At 39.6% G+C, this 17,125-nt stretch overlaps 1 protein-coding gene across 1 annotated transcript in view; it reads right to left on the bottom strand.

Moving 5' to 3' along the window:
- The window catches only part of FGGY (FGGY carbohydrate kinase domain containing), a 127,907-nt gene that overhangs the window by 75,829 nt on the left and 34,953 nt on the right, over nt 1–17,125 (bottom strand). Inside the window, exon 5 of the mRNA XM_009982806.2 lies at nt 11,935–12,050. Coding sequence (XP_009981108.1) covers nt 11,935–12,050 — 116 coding nt within the window. The remainder of the gene's footprint in view (nt 1–11,934; nt 12,051–17,125) is intronic.

Below are 17,125 nucleotides of genomic sequence, written 5' to 3'. Positions count from 1 at the left end.
TAAGGACCCCCTGTCCCCAACAGCTTCCTCTCTGGCTGCTGAGTATAACCACAGCCGCAGCAGTGAGACTGAGCTCCTGGAACCTCACACACCCTCTATTTATCTAAAGATTTGGTGGGTGGGAGGCAGTGAAAGGCACAGGGGGAGCTCCCATATGCCTCCCTGCCAACGCCATGGCTTTAAGGCAGAGACTTTGTCTGCATTTCATAGTATGTATCTGCAGTGTTTACTCAGTTCAACAAATCTTCTGGGCAGAGTTAACAAAATTCCTTTTTAAAATAAAATAAACCTATTTTCACAGTCAAGTCTATTGAGAATGTTACACCTAAAGCACATTCTGATGTGTAGAAAGGAAGTAAAACATCCTTCGCGATAGAGATTAATTAAGAGGAATAGCATATTATAAAATACCAGGAATACACTCATGTCCATGAGCATAACCTTCTAGAATTACAGGTGTACTACCTTACTGTTAGATGAAAAGAAGGTTATGATATTAAATCCACGGAAGGAAAACGGGTCTTCAGTTTTACATATTACTTAGATCTTTGGCTTTGCTGTAAATCAGGCTGGTTCTTCACCCTAAGGAAGATGCTAACTTCCTGACGGATGCAGTGTATGGAGCGCTCTGTGATCAGACAGCACACACAGCTTCTTGCTGCTCGTTTCTCCAAGTGTGTCTATTCTATTGACAGCCACACCACCACCTCTGAAATGCTAGGCTGAATCGCATAATGGAAATTTAAAACAAGTACGTATAGCCAAAACTTTTGCACTGGACTGGGTTTGATTTGGGGCAGTAAGCAAAACTCACCATTTCCATCACTCCAGTAGCTTATACAGAAGGAAGTAATGATATTAAACTACCTCACCACCGGAAAAAAAAAAAAAATCTGTATTTTATTAATTCTTAATGTGAAGTCAGAACATTGTGCTAGTTTTTTCAAGAGGTGTATCTTTGGCCTTTTTTTCCCCCAGTAAGTTGGACAGCAGGATGTTTTCTCTTTAAGGAACATCTCTTTCTGCTTTTTTAAGACATTGGAGAATAATACCACTAAAACAAAGTTGTCTGCTTCTCCTAACGTTCAAAGACCCTGCAGGTGGAAGGAAGTTCAAAAGAGTTCATGCAGCTAAAACCACATCTTTTTCTTCAGAATCAGTCACCTGACCTGAAAGCATCTTGTATATACAGCATGAGATGAAATTAATCTGAAATAAAACATCTTTCCAGACACCCAATTCCATGGTTGGCTTGTTTACATCAGTCATACTGGTCAAACATTTTAGTGCTTTTGATGTGGTTAAACTCCGTTTTAGAGATCAGGGCTACTATTAGACAAAATCTTTTCCTACCAGCTTCTCAATTACTGTATTTCTGGTTAATGAGCACTATGGGAGCAATTTCAGAGGTAAAGATAATCCTCTCTTCTGTAGCAGCAGGAGAAAATCACTCTACAGATTGCTTTGGTACCAGTTGTATGTCAGAACGATTCGCAGCATTGCTATCCCCCATAGGCATAAAGCGTGTGAGAACGTGCAAGGATGTTTTTTTTGTGATATGAAGATTTAGCATAAAAATATTGTATTAAAAAATAATAATAATGAACAGCAATGGTTTAGGAGTCACGGTAAACAGTTACTCCCTGACTGAAAGCACTTCTCAACAGTTGCCTCCACGCCCACACAAGCGTTAGGTGTGGGATGGGCAGAGCCTCGACTGATCCGCATGGGTGGAGAACTGGAAAGGGAATTATAATCACAGAATCACAGAATGTCAGGGATTGGAAGGGACCTCAAAGGATCATCTAGTCCAATCCCCCTGCCGGAGCAGGACCACCTAGATCAGATCACACAAGAACGTGTCCAGGCGGGTTTTGAACATCTCCAGAGAAGGAGACTCCACAACCTCTCTGGGCAGCCTGTTCCAGTGTTCTGGTACCCTTACTGGGAAGTTCTTCCTCATGTTTAAGTGGAACCTCCTATATTCCAGCTTATATCCATTTCCCCTTGTCCTGTCATTGGATGCCACCGAGAAGAGCCTGGCTCCATCCTCGTGACAGTCACCCTTTACATATTTATAAACATTCATTCTCATACTTTACTCTTCACTGAAAAACTAGGAAACTCAGCTAAGCATCAGTATGCTTAGAACCTGCAGGCATAAGGCTATTAAATGATAAAATAAAAAACACAAAAGCAACCCAAGAGGAGCCGTAATTAAAAAGTAAAACATTGAAACAGATTATACTCTGGTACCAGACTGGGAGAGAGAGAACAAATTCTTACTTGAGCAAAACACAGCAGCTTTTGAAGTCCAGGGACAGCTACTATGAAAATAAAGGTATCCTACAGCTACCCACCAGCATTTCAATGGAGCATTCGAGGCTGCCCCCCTCGAACCCCACCTGTCGGGAAAGAAGGTGCCAGGGAGGGAGGAAGGCAGAGGAGAACTGCTGCGCAGAGGCGGGCAGTGAGAGTGGTGCAGCAGGCTGCATGGAAGAGGCCGTGAAAGGACTGAGGCTTCTCAAGGCTCCTGCCAAAGTAAATGTATCGAGTCTTTTGTTTACAGGAGTCTCCTGTGTAAGGCATTTACCTTCGCTATAATGACTTCCAAAATTAGGCCTAACCAAACAAACCCATAATGGCTGAAGCTGGAGAACTTTCTCTTTCACATCCATACAGCTGTGTCACTAAGGCAATGCCTTAATCCACAACCTTTTCATTTCATACGAGACGGACTATTTCTAGCTATTTTTCCCCTATAAAGCAGTGAGTTTACAAAAGGAAAAAGCTGTCTCAATCTCTTCCTCCTCTTTTATCCTTCTTTGAGGACTAATGTTAGAATTCACCATGATCAGGTTTTGTTTAAAGAATTTATGTGGTATCAGCGACCCTCTACCTTTTTAGGCAGTTGCCACGGCAACCACCTATTTACCAGACGCAACACACAAGGCAGACAATACATCTTCAGTCAACTTCAGTAATCAAAATTCACTGTCCAGCCTTACTAATATTTAACAGAACTAGGTACTTTGGACACAGATCTTTTTCAAAACAACAAAAGCAGAGCGCAGCAGGGGGCCCAGCTGACTCAACTATGACATACTCGCTGAGAACAGCTTTTCATCTATCATGCAGAACGTGGCTGCGTTTCATAAGCACTTATAGCTGGCTGTAAACACAAAGGGAAGAAAATCAAAAGGAGATGTCCCTTTTCTTCGCTAACCTGACGCAAGCAAACTTGAGCTTGGCTATATCAATCCCTTGTTGAGGTCCCAGCAACCTCGGAAAGGAACCCAGCCAAAGGGTACATCCCGTCTCTATTTCATAGCCTCCTCCAAACTGGACAATCTAAATGCTTTTTAATTGAAAAGACAATACACAAAACAGATATTTTTTTTAAGGAAGAAATTCTTCACTCAGAGGGTGGTGAGGCACTGGAACAGGTTGCCCAGAGAAGTTGTAGATGCCCCATCCCTGGAAGTGTTCAAGGCCAGGTTGGATGAGGCTTTGGGCAACCTGGTGTAGTGCAAGGTGTCCCTGCCCATGGCTGGGGGGTTGGAACTAGATGATCTTTGAGGTCCCTTCCAACCCAAACCATTCTATGATTCTATGATATCCTGTTAAATAAGCAACTGAAGAAGTTATCTAGTTAAACAAAATGGTGCTAAATAAGCACTAAAGGAAACAGGACCTTAGTAAAAATAAGCACCATCCATCCAAATGGATCTCGTAATAAGCAATGTATGGGGTTTTCCCCCTCAATACTTTGTTCATTACAAAGCCTGTAGACAATCTCCAATTTTTGTCTTTTATAATAATTCACACAATGCTAGAAGTCTGGGATATGCAAGGAATCTGAATAAATAATATTATAACTCTTCTGATACGTGGTCTGAACCTTATCTCACACACATTGCCAAACATCCCTCTCAATTACACACAATACTCACATTTAACTGAGATATGTACGGCTGATTGTTCTACAATTTTTAACCCAGCTGAGTAGCAAAAGTAGTGCTAAGATTAGAAGGAAGCAGAATAATGAAGCAGACTATAAAATTATAATGTAAACTTTTTCTTAGGACTGAATAGTGGTTAAAGGGGTGTTAGAAAAAGTCAGATTTGGGGCTTTTTGAACATGGAAATACTCTCCATAAAATTTCCTAGTTGGCAGTTAAAAACTTAAGAATTCTCATTCAGGAAAACCAAAACAAATTGTGATATTATTGGCCAGCTTATTTAAAAGTGAGAAAAACAGTTGGTTAAACAAAATCACTTCGGCTTTCCTCAGTCCAAAATCCATCTGTGTCTACGGGAGCTGCCACAGTAGCTTGAGGCAAACCTAATTTGAGTCCTTTCCATCCCACTCTCCCAAACAGCTTACGCCTTTGGCTGAACACATCTCAACTATCTAACATGTAATTACCTAAGGCAGGCATAGTAGGTTGCTAAATACTGGCAAAAGCAAGCAACCTGTGTGCAGGCAGATCCTGATTCATGGAGCTGAAAAGTAAATTGGTCTGCAGACCACAGGTGCCTACTTCAACAAAGCCTCCTGGCCTTCTTGTCCAAATGAAAGAGAGCTACTTCATGTATAAATAAGCAGCTTTCCTGGTTAAAGGTCATAGGAAAAAGGAAAAAAGCATTCTGCATCATTGGATCATTAGGCATGTACATGGATGGACGTGACTGAGTTTTCATTACAAGATTTTGGTGAAACAGTGCAGAATGAAAATCCCCTGTAACGCATGGTTCACTTCTCGCTACGCCGACATGCATGTGGGGATACAACAGATATATTTGGATGCATTTGCATCCAAACTCAGCTACCTGATCTCTCATTTTTGCTTGCAATAATAATTTCAATAGGCTGACAATATAGATTTCTGGTACTTTACAGTACAATACTCCTAATAGTCTCTCTCCAGTGGACACCACGTTGAACATGAGCCAGTGATGTGCCCTTGAGGCACAGGTGGCCAACAGCCTCCTGGGCTGCATTAGGAAGAGTGTCACCAGCGGGCCAAGGGAGGTGATCCTTGCTCCCTGCTCAGGAGGCCACATCTGGAGTGCTGTGTTTTATAATGGGCTCTCCAGGACAGGAGAAACATGGATAAACTGGAGCAGGTCCAAAGCAGAACCCCAGAGACGACAGAAGCACATCGTACAAGGAGAGACTGAGAGTGCTGAGACTTTAAGCCCAGCAAAGAGAAGGCTTGGGGCGGGGGCGGGGGGGATATGGGATGCAGATCTTATTAATGCATCTATATTAATGCATCTATAAATATCTGATGGGAGGGAGTAAGTAAAGATGATGGAGCAAAACTCTTCTCAGTGGCATCCAGTGACAGTACAAGTGACAACGCGCACAAACTGAAATACAGGAAATTACATTTAAACAAAAGAAAAGACATTTTTATTGGCAAAAGGTGGTCAAGACACAGCAACAGGATGCCCAGTCAGACTTTGGAATCTCCATCCCTGGAAATACTTAAAACTCAACCGGACACAACGCTGAGCAACCTGCTGCAGGCGAACTTGACAGGGGGAGCTGGACTAGACAATTTGGAGAGGTCCCTTCCGATCTCAACTATTCAGGTGATTCACTGATCTCAAGATGGAAAAAAACATAAAATAAAATAGAAATCACAGGTACGTGCAGCTTTTCTGAGAAAAAGTCTTTCTAACTTCTTACTGCTGAATCATATATTATGAAATAATGCCTCGAGCTTTGAGGAAGGAGACACCCTAAAACCTCTTTGCACTGTGCCAGTTTCAGCTCCTTTACAGTTGCGACAGCTCTTGGACGGACTGAAATGTCAGGAAGCCAGAAAAATGTTAACATATTTGGAACACTTCAGTTGTAAATTCCATGGATTTTGACGGCACATTAGTTTAAATATCCTCTGATTCATCCTTTTAATTTTGTTTGAAATTGTAATGTGCTGTCATTTATTGGGGATAGCAAAAGACCAAAGACAGACAGAAAAAGGGACTCCATACTTAAGAGAATCCTTTTCCTTATTATTCTCTACCATTTTTAAAGCACAGTGTTTAAAGCTCATTGCTACAAACAAGCTTTATGAAGAACTGGCAGCTACAAGGTGACCTGAAAAAAAAGAACATCATCCCTTTCTCTCAGCCTTCAAGGAAATCCCTCATACACTCTGGAGCATCTGGCATCAAAGGCCTTGGAAGAGATAGAAAACTGGCAGAACTAATGCCCTGACCACTCCCTTCACAGCTGCTGTAGCATAAGTTAATATTGACTGTATTCTCCCACCCTGGACTGATTCTTCCATTTTCAGCCAAAATGTAAATAAATGAGTAGAACTTCCAAGCATTAAAAATGAGTGCTTCTGGCCAAATCCAAAACCTAAGCAGACTCTATTTAAGTGTACCAATTGAGGTATAAGATATCATTATCTTTGCTAGTTTTCTATGTGGAAGTAGACACTGGCAGATGCAGGAATACAACCTTTCATATAACATATTGTTCATGAATAAACAGTTTGTTGGTCTGTCACTTGTTTGAACACCTAAAGGAACAGAGGGTTGCACTTACATCTGAAAACTCAGCATATTGTAAAGCTTGTGCAAAATAAGAATGACAGCAGGTACCGAACAAGAGAGTCACAGCTATCTTGCCAAAGTCCCAAATCATATACCGTTTTCTTTAATACCAATTTATGAAGTACTACAAATGAAAGAGCATTAGAAAAGAACATCCAGTCTTAAAATTCTACAGATCTTTCTATTCAGGGCACTCAAAAATGGCATACACAAGTTCCCAGGTAACATCAAGCTTCCTGTTCCCAAAGTCCTGGGATTAAGAAAAGAGCTACAGACAAATGACTGCCAAGTGCTACAACTGTACACTAAAGCACAGTCAGAGTGCTGGAACACGGAGGGTGACACTATTGTACTGGTGTCTGGGAGTGAAGATCACCAACCATAAATGCACTTTGAAGTTAAGTTGAACCCTTTGCAATTGAAAACATAAAATTTAAAAACAAAATTTTTTAAAAAAAAATAGAAGAAATCCTGCTGGAGATGGATTGAGGCAATCTGTGGAAAACGGGAAGTGTTCTTCTTGAAGTTGCCTATGAATGATGATTGGGTAAAAGATCCAGAATGGGATTTAAGTAGAGATGTGTAAGGACCAGATCACCTGCAAAGTCAAAATCAAAGCTGAAAGAATTCTACTTAAATTAAGCAAAGCTACAGTTTCAGAGTTAAGAAACAGAGAGAGAAGTGCTGCTTGAAGACAGGCATGAAACTCTGATCTGCATATTATCCAGTCATATGAAAGTTTAAAGGAAAAAAAATGCAAGTAATTTTAAGAAAGAGTTTATCACTTTGTGAACAGGATTGTTGACAATGGCTGTCTACAAAACCCAATCTGCTGATATAACCATCTGTCCACGCAAGTTATTTTCATTAGCACATTAATTTCAAGCACTCAAAGTTCAAGGCAAGCACTGAATTTCCATAAAATTTGTGAGATTTAAGCAATTCAAATACTTTTCTAGTTTTGCCTCAGATATTCATAAAGATCCCATATATATGAGCTGTGTATTTATTCACTTTTGAGGATGTGGCTGTAAATTCCTAGTCAGAAAAAGATGGGAATCGGGTTTATGAAATCCTTATCATGTTGAAGGACTACATCTCCAAGTATAAATCTTGCTTTTCAAAAAAATACTTCATTAAAATCAGCATGCTGCTCCATCACAGATGAAAGGAGGTGACAAACACCGCTTTACAAAAGACAGCATTTTAGCCTTCAACACACCATCTACAAGAACAATAAAACCTATTCTGCACTACCTGCAACGCTATCTCAGAAAAAGACACCATCTTCAACCAAAAAAAGACCTGGCATAAAATATTACCATTCAGTAAAAAATCATTACTTGGTCCCTTAAGTAGCCCCTGAAGTAGACGGCTGTGGTGAAAATTTATCAGGCATTTTCCTCCAAATGGAATATACGCCTCAGTACCCTAAGAGGTCTATAGTACATGAAATTTTAACGGAACTGTTAATGTCTTTCTAGGTTTTATAATACCACAAAGAGATACTCACCATGTGCTTTCCCCACAGTAGATAAATGCTAATGCCTGTAGTACACAACACTTTCATAGTGGTTTTGAATACAAGCCATCTTCTGCTCTTGGTGGGCAAATTAATGGGATCAATAAATTTTGTAGTATCTCCAGATAACACTCTCTGCCTTCACAAATGTGACCAGTAAATTCACGATGTACAGGAGGGACCACAAACAACTTATTATGTGGATTCCCTGAAAGGTTAGTCTGCTCCGAAAAACGTAAAACATCAAAGGCCTGGGAATTTTAATACGTGAACTCACGCCTTGATGTGGGAAAGGTTTGTGGAAGATCCTAAAGGTCAGAGGGAGGGTCTCCCTTATCAATAAGGTCGTATGTTCAGTTAAACTGAAACTAAGAGAAGCGTGCTATCTGCAACCACAAGCACCGCTCTGGTTACGGTAAATATATTTTTAAAGGGCAAGACATTTTAAAAGTGATGTTTAAAAGTGTATTTATCAGAATAAAGAATTATGTACATTAAAGAAGTTGTTCTCAGGTAATTTCCATAAATATTTCCAGTGTCATGAATGTTAAAGATACTTCAAAATAAAAATCTGTTCGTAACTATTCATCTATAGTTCCCTCTGATTGGAAACAAAAATGATTTCACTACAGAGTTTAAAAATAAAGAAAAAACACATAGCTTTTCTACCTATTTTAAACTGGCAAACTATGTATTTACTTTTGTTACAGTAAGAAAATTTTGCTAATTTTATCTTGTGACATTCTGATTTGTTTAGAAAGAAATGATGATTCAGAGCCTGCTAATCTTTTAGGGGAGATACGTGAGAAAAATACCATTATCTCTCTCTACAAGGGGAATGTGCAGGCATTAAAATACATCCTTGTATTTGAACCAAACAGACCTTGGGCAGACACACACGGACTCGGAAAAACATGAGAACAGAAAAGGAAATTCCACTAGAATTACTTCAGACTTGTTAGGTTTTTGGTTTTGTTTTCATTTCAGGAGGAGTGTTTGACTGTGTACAGTCTCCTTTCCGCCTACCCCTACCTAGGTTATCTGGCAATTTCGAGTTCCTTCATCTGCAAGCCAGCCAAGTCTAATGCTTCGAATTCTTTTCTGTCAGCTGTAGCACACCATGATGTGCCTCCTGGAAGCACACACTCCCATCGTTTGTCCATATGAGTTAGTTAAACAAATTGCCTTTTGTACGAGGTGCTGAAGTTAAGGGCAGGTGAGACTGTTCACTTATGGAGAGCACCCTGAAGCAGCACTACAAACAGTTTGAGTTGAGTTTGTACAAGGTGTGACCCTGTGTTCGTCGTGCTCAGTGTAGCATTTGCGGCTTTCTGGGAGGAAGTCTATGCAGTGATGATGCCTGGTCACCAATGCCGACACTTTGGGAGCTGGCAGGAAGGAGTTTTCCACCGTACAAGACCATTCCAGCTGCAGTTTGACCAGTGCTGCTCAAGTGACTGAATGGCACTTTCCTGGTAGGTGGATTTACACTGTCCTGATTAATTTAAAGTAAGTAAAGGAAAGCTGAATTTATTTAGAGTGCTCTTTCCAAGTCCAACAACGCTGAACACTCATTAAAACAAGCAAATCCCCCAAACTTTCACCAGAACAATGTTACCATTCCCATTTTCCCACGTACAGGGACACTGGCAAGATCAGGTGTGGCAGAGAGGAAAGCACTTGCACAGCACACAAGACAGACCTCAGCAGTGTTGAGTAGCTTCTGGGCAGGGAGTGAGTTGCTTTGTTTTGGTGTCTTTTTGGCTCCTCCTGAAGCTAAACCCTTCCAAGAGACTCCAACAGGTGCAGTTTAGAAGATAATCTCCAAAGAATGAAGGAGTAGTTGTTATCTGGTTTCCACATTCGTATAGAGAGCTCCTTACTCCCTCTTCACAGAGACATGAATGAAGGCCACTGTTCTGCTTTTTGTGATTTTATCACACAGCTAATTGTAATGAGCGTAACACTTTCCTTTTTAAAAAAGGCAAGATTAGACAAACGGTCATGGAAATAAGCAAATATTCTACCTAAGGCTTATCTAAGGCCAGGTTTCAGCAGCGCTATGCAAACCAAAAAGTGTCTTATACTTTGGATACACCTAAGGTAATCAGCCCAAGAACCTGAAAACCAAAGGATTTCTCAAGGTGAGTAAAAGTATGTGCTCTTCAGAAGCTTCAAGCTGTAGCCTACAGTTTGGTGCAATTCTGGAGGTCGGGTTCTGCTTCCCCAATTCCAGCTGAGACACACGCAGGTATTCTGTGGTTCGTGTCTTGAAAACCAACGCGGTTGCCCTTGGAACTAGACACTTTCCTCAGTAACTCAGGAAAGCATTTTTGTCTTGCAAGAAACATTTATCAGCAGAAGTTAATTTACTGATTTGTTTTGTAAACATTGTGTTTTAACAAAAATGTACGCCTGACACTGGAAATTCATGATTTTTTGTCTTGCTGGATGTTGAGCCATATGTAGATGAGTTTTATGAGGCTTCCATCACAACAAAAGGCCCTTTTTATTAATGGCTACTTTATCATTTAAAACATGTATGTTTCGTTTTAAAACGGCAAATTGCTTTGCACTGTCCTTGAAGTGCATTGCATAAATATTGTATTAAAGCCTTAGCTTACACTTCATAAATAATTTATTTTAAAAATACTCTTCCATGAGACCACCAGCTGTCGAGATGTTCAATTTTCTGGTAAAAATATGTATTATTGCAAGTCTTATTTTAACTTGTTGGAGATTTGCTAAAAGCCACATGTGATAGATGTTTTAAGAACTGTATTCAAACTAAAACCTCAGGAAGCTAAAAGCCTAATACTCCTAGTAGGCTGCATAAGCAAAGTCGCAGAGGGAAAAGCTGAAATCTATTCAAGGAAGCTGTCATGTACAATTTTCTGATAACTTGAAAATGACTTATAGTATATTTTGTGATGATCAGAAAAGTGTATAGATTTCATTACCTTATTTCCCTACAGTCCTCCCTACGCCATTTCCATTTCATGTTGCTGCATTTAAACTGCTGTACAAACTTGTTCAAAGTGCTAGACATTAAAAAAAAAATCAAAGGAAATTTCAGATAATTAACTTTGATGAATGAGCATATTTTAATTCATGTCTGGTAATATTCTTGTTAACGACATGTCTGCTTAGGACATCCATTAAAAGTCCATTAACTTAACAGGGAAAGTCTAATAAAGTCATCCTGGAAATTTTCTGGTATATTAACATTATGGACTTTTAATGAATATCTGCTGTAGGAATTGCTATTAGCAAGGCTACCGTTCTAATTAAACTTAGGCTCTAAGAGTGAAAAAAAACAATATGAAGATAATAACAAGGAGAAGTAGCAGTTTTTTGAAAATTGCTATGAGGGAGATCAGTACAGGTCGCAAAACATGCTATCAGTAACGGCTATAAATTATTACGTTGTGGCTTTTTTTCGTAGCCTGCCATCCAATACACCCATATCAGATGTGTCCTTCATGAAATCAATTGCTGATGCTCCCACTTACTTCTCTATTGTTGAGGCTGAGCAGTACTGAAAGGCAAGCTAGGCCTTTCAGAAGGACAGAAGATGCAAAATTTAAACACAGTTTTTGATGTCAATGCCAAGTAAAAAGCGTACTTAGGAAAGCTGTCACCTGTGGGCATTCAGCCTTGCTATCAACCCATCTGAGGATTCGTCAAGTCTTGCTACGTTTCTTCTGACATTGACAAAAATACAGCAAAAGATCTTTTTACAAGTATACAACTTTTTACATGTATGTATCTTTTATATATATATGTATATAAACTTTTAATATACATGTATAAAACAAAACAACCCCCTGATATACCTATTTTTTCATACTTATCCTTCACCAAATCTTCCAAACCAATCATTTTCCAAAAACTGTCATCCCAACCTCCATCTGAAGTGTAGGTCCACTTGCACACTACTGTACAGAGAGACCTGGAAAACAGACAATACAGGCACAGAATCAGGCAAATGAACACATTTGGGTTTAAACTTGTGACTAGAAAGAAGTTTGTGCAAAATGATCTCTTCATTCACTAGTCAAAAATTCCAAGCATAATGCTAATGTTAAAAAAAATTGGTTACTGTTTAGGGTGCATGTCTTGAGATCCCTTAAAAGGACCTTATGTTTAAGATTCTTCTCTGCTGAAACAACTCCTGGTCTGGCCACTTCATTGCATAAATCAGTCAAATAACAGGCCATGCATACGCCTAGAAGACACCGTGGCATGAAGAGAACAGCTCTTTAGCAAGCAGCTCAGAGGAAGATTATTTCTGCTTTCCCAGGCTGCACCTAAATAGCAATGTTTTGCACACAGTATGTCCTGAGAAAAACTTTGTTACTGCGTCCAAGCTGAATTACAATTTACAAGAGATTATGGACGCAATGATAATCAGTTAAATGGCACTGCTTCGATACCTGCAGGTACAAAATGCCTTTATCAGGCGAATATGTACAAGCAAAATTGCATCCAACTAGCAGAGCTTCTGCACAGCATGAGTTCAAGTGCAACTATCATGAGGTCTGTATTTCAGCAGAGCCAACGACGACTCAGTGACATGCTGAACAGCGTCAGCCAGCATGCAGCTGAGTGCAATATGAAGTTCTTGTTTCAAGTCTCATTCCTGGTAAGGTGATGCTCAACTTCACTGCCACAGAACAGCACCACGAGGGCAGACTACAGGAGCAGAATAGCTACAAAAGACAAGAGAACTTCCAGAAATGTCTATCATAGCAAACAGAATGTCTTTCTCCTAAAACGATCCATATCCCAACCTCTAATTACCCCCAAATACGAATAATGTTTCTGAATATTTAGTATTACACGGACTGTTTTCTATCTGAGCACTAAGAACCATCTCAGATCAGTATTTATTTGTGCCTCAAAAGTCAATAAACCAAAAGGTATTAAAAATGCTAAATACTACTGAAAAATTTCAGCTGCCTGTAGTCTTGGGAACACTACTGTACCATCAAGTGCCAGACATCTTGGATGCATCTCAGGGAAACACACCACCATAACTGTTCTCTCTCAGAGATGGATTTTCTTACAAGACAGCTTACTTGTGACTTCTTTTTAGCCACAGTGTGCTTTCACAGAAATATTCTTTTCATTAGGATGTTACAATTCGGTATCTTCAAAGCAAACTGAACTTTATTGAAGCATTTGACCTTTTCTTGCAGTTTTGCATAAGTAAAATCCAAACAAAATTCCCGTCTACAAAAAAATATTTTTTGAGTTAAAGAAAACCCTCCCTTTCATCCAAATGAACTACCTAGTGGTCTAAATGCTTTTTTTTCTTAAACAGTTTAAGAATAGATCAGACAATTACAATTCAGTGTCTGGTTTGAAAACAGAAAAGCACCTTCGACAAAAACTGGGTGAATAAATAAATTCTAGGTTGAAGAAAGTACTGGGAAAAAATAAACATTTTTCCCAAATCAGCTCAAACCTCTCATTAAAAGGAAAAATAAAGAGCGGATATTTGAAATAAAGATCATTTCATCACTTTAGGAAAAATTTAGACGTAAAGAGTGAAACAATAATGCATCGAGTTTTTCCAAATATGGCAAATACCAAATCATAACAAATGATCATCAGAACTGAACATATATTTTTCTAATTAGATCAATGCTATCAACTATTGTCACACTCTGAAAAATGCTCTAAGGCTGAGAGCTAAATGTCATGGCTCCTCACTTTCAAAGCCCACAAAGCAACTCTCTCCGAGCTTCCATGCTCATCCAAAGAGAAACCGGAGCAGCCTTGCTGGAGTCCAAAAGGCATGTTTTAAAAAAACAGGGGCCAATTCTTCCATAGAGCTCACTCTGAGCAACACCACCTTACATCTATGGGCCCACTAAACCAGTGTGAATGGGGACAGACCGGCCCTTGCCATTCCACCAAATTCCAGCATCTCAGAGCTCTCTTACTAGATATGGCTGGACTGAGCATACTCGAGCATGGAAAGGCAATGGGGCTCCGAGCATCTTCATCCTTCTTGTGTAGATTTACAAATGCAAAATGCTTACAGAAGAAGGATAAACAGATGATTTCTGGTTGAATTTTTAATGCAATACAGAAAACATGAACTAGGAAGGACACCTCTTCCCAAATGAATTAAGTGGCAGATTTTAAGCTATGAAGATGAACCTCAAGTCTGAGCTAAAACACTAACCCATTATGTTGGCAGGTTTTTATTTTCATGGCCACAACAAGAACCTCAAAAAGCTGGTTGTAAATGCAGTATTTACACTTCTGTGGAATTGAAGCTCCTTACTTCACTCTTGCTGCCACTGAATTGCCACATAAAAAGTACATGTTTAATTGAAAAATATAGCTTTATACAAATCCTTAATATCTCAGAGAAAGTATTATACTGCAGAAAGGCATTCTGGTCTCTTAGATAATAGTTTAAGAAAAAAAAAGATTTCTTTGACATGCCTATAACAACAGACTAACTTCACTACATGCTTCAAAAGAACCTGACACTTACTTGATGAAGTGGTCTAATAATTACACACAGATGCTCAGTTTGTATATCCTAGAGAGCTGTGGGCACATGTAGAGAGAGCAGTTTGTTCTTGGGTTTTCACCTTTGAATACCAATGGCATAGATATATCTTAGCTTTATGGACAACTGCCCAGAAATTCTCCTCCAGAGTATCACCCTGAGAAAGTGATAGCACGACTCGTAACTTGTATCCAGAAAGAAGCTGAGGAATCAAATCAGTACACCTACAAGGAAAGCCTCAACTGTTAGAAAAACCTTGTTTTTCACAGCTACTCTCAAATTTTATGAGACGAAGGGCAGACATTAAACAAAAACAGTACCGATGTTCACTGTGGTATATTCCTTTTTTCCAAACTACTTGGCAGCATTGCCTCAGTTGTTTGGCCATAAACACCAGACTTGCACTAGCTGAAGCTGGATGAACCAGATGGACAGAAGCAAATGTTCCCCATGCTTCACTACCAGGACCAACTGGGTTCAAAGGCGCTGAGTTAACAGGCAACCACCCTGGCAACAGTCCTCTCCTGACTGCGTTCTATCGCAGGACTTGAGAAGACATGGTGCAGAACCCCTCACCAGCACAGGCCATAGTTACTAAGGCTGAAACACCATGAATTTGAAGACTTTTTTCCTCAAGCATATTCCCCATACAATGAAATGAAAGATTTCCTTTCTCCATTCAGAACAAAAAGTTATGCTTAGAATACTCCTACTGAAAAAAAAATATAACCCTTTTGCGTGGAAAACTTTTATTTAAACCAGATTTTCAACAGGAATATGATTACGTTTAGAGTTTCTTACAAATTCTAGTCTACAAAGAACTATAGGATCCTGCTTGCATCCAACAGCCTCAAGAAAAAAATAACCCTGCCACATTCATTACAAAGTAGATTTGGCTGGGCACGACATATTACACAATCCTTTCTGTTACTGTCTAGCTCTGAGTTTTTGCACATCTCTTGCTGAGGACTGACTGCAGATGTGCTGAAGTCCTGTATGACCAGAATCTCAGCATTCTAAAAAACCCACCAGCAGTATGTCCTCGTAAGAAAACCATGAGGTTCGGGGAGTCTGTAGTGATTGAACCCACGGTGATAATTCCCCAAATCCTGTCTGGAAGCAACTATGTCCCCCCATTAACCTTCAAAAGGATTCAGGGCAACTAGTGTCATGGCAAAAGCAACTCAGGTGCTCAAAGTTAACTGATATGTGGCACTTCCCACATCGTTTACTCGAGTATTATCTCTCACTCTATTTCTGTCTCTCCAAGAACTACAATCAGATACATTCATGAAAAAATGGCAAATACTGCATGGTCTTAGTTATCTACAGAAAAAATGTACCTAAAAGATAAAGGTCACTAAAAACTTCTCCACACCTACTTCAGAGTTCCCAGAGCTTTACGCTTTGGTCTGTTCTTTGCTGATACCATCTCCCATGCTCCAGAAGGGATAAGGCAAGCAAGGACATGACTCCAAACTCTGTCGAGATTCTGCCCTGTCTGGGAGAATACTTGCTATCTTTGACAATAAAACACAATTTGGAGTGTATTCTACAACTGCAGTTGTCTTCTGGAAGTCAGCCTAATTTTGAGTACGGTTTAATATAAAATTCTATTAGCAAGGATAGTTAATAAAAGAAATGTTTTTTCTTTGAAAACTGACCATATAAGGTATTTATACATGACTTTCCATTCAAGAAGGTTGGTACAAGACTAGTTAGCCTGGAAAATGAGCCAGCTACCAGCTTTAAAGGCAGAGTACCCTGTCTTGACCATCGTGAGGTGAATGAAAGCTTTGCTCTGGATTCCAAAGCAAAAGGATCTGCTTAATTCATCCTGACTGGTCAGAAATAAATTAAAACCCATTAACATAATTAATTTTGATGGCATGATTAATAGTTTAATCACAAAACACACTCAATGGATCACTTCCATGAAAAATATCGTTGCAACCTGGCTGTCATACTGAGAGTGACTTGGTGGTGGTGAACTAAAACCAAGTACATCTGCTGAAGACTGTACCAAAGCTAAGCCCTACAGAAGCTCAGACAGGGTATAGTCGGATCCCAAAAGAAATAGTGTGCAGTAGGATAAAGTAACTTTCTGTGGTATGTTGCCTAGATTTATTTAAAGCTACAAAACAATCAAGAACGAGGAAAGCTGTATGACGTTCTGAAGGCGAAAAGGAGACCTGAAACAATGGAGTGTGACCGTCACGACATCAAACACGTTTTTCTTTTTGTTCTGCAAAGTTCAAATTTAAAACAGATTTTGAATTAAAACTGAAAACCAGGGCTCAGGTTCTGCTCAAGTGAACTTCTCCACATACTGACATCTGGACGAAGCTGTCAATGACCTCTCAGATTATGCACCCCACAGTCTTGAGGCTTTTTACAAAAATGAGCAATTCACCGCTCTAACACAGTCACAGACCTGACTGTGGTTTTTGCAAAAATGTTCCTGACAAAAAAATCAAGACACAGCACACATACTC

Source organism: Tauraco erythrolophus, chromosome 10, assembly GCF_009769465.1.
Source record: "Tauraco erythrolophus isolate bTauEry1 chromosome 10, bTauEry1.pri, whole genome shotgun sequence".
In the NCBI taxonomy this organism is placed as follows: Eukaryota; Metazoa; Chordata; class Aves; order Musophagiformes; family Musophagidae; genus Tauraco; species Tauraco erythrolophus.
The sequence above is the reverse complement of the archived record's forward strand: the minus strand, read 5'-3'. Positions and strand labels throughout refer to the sequence as shown.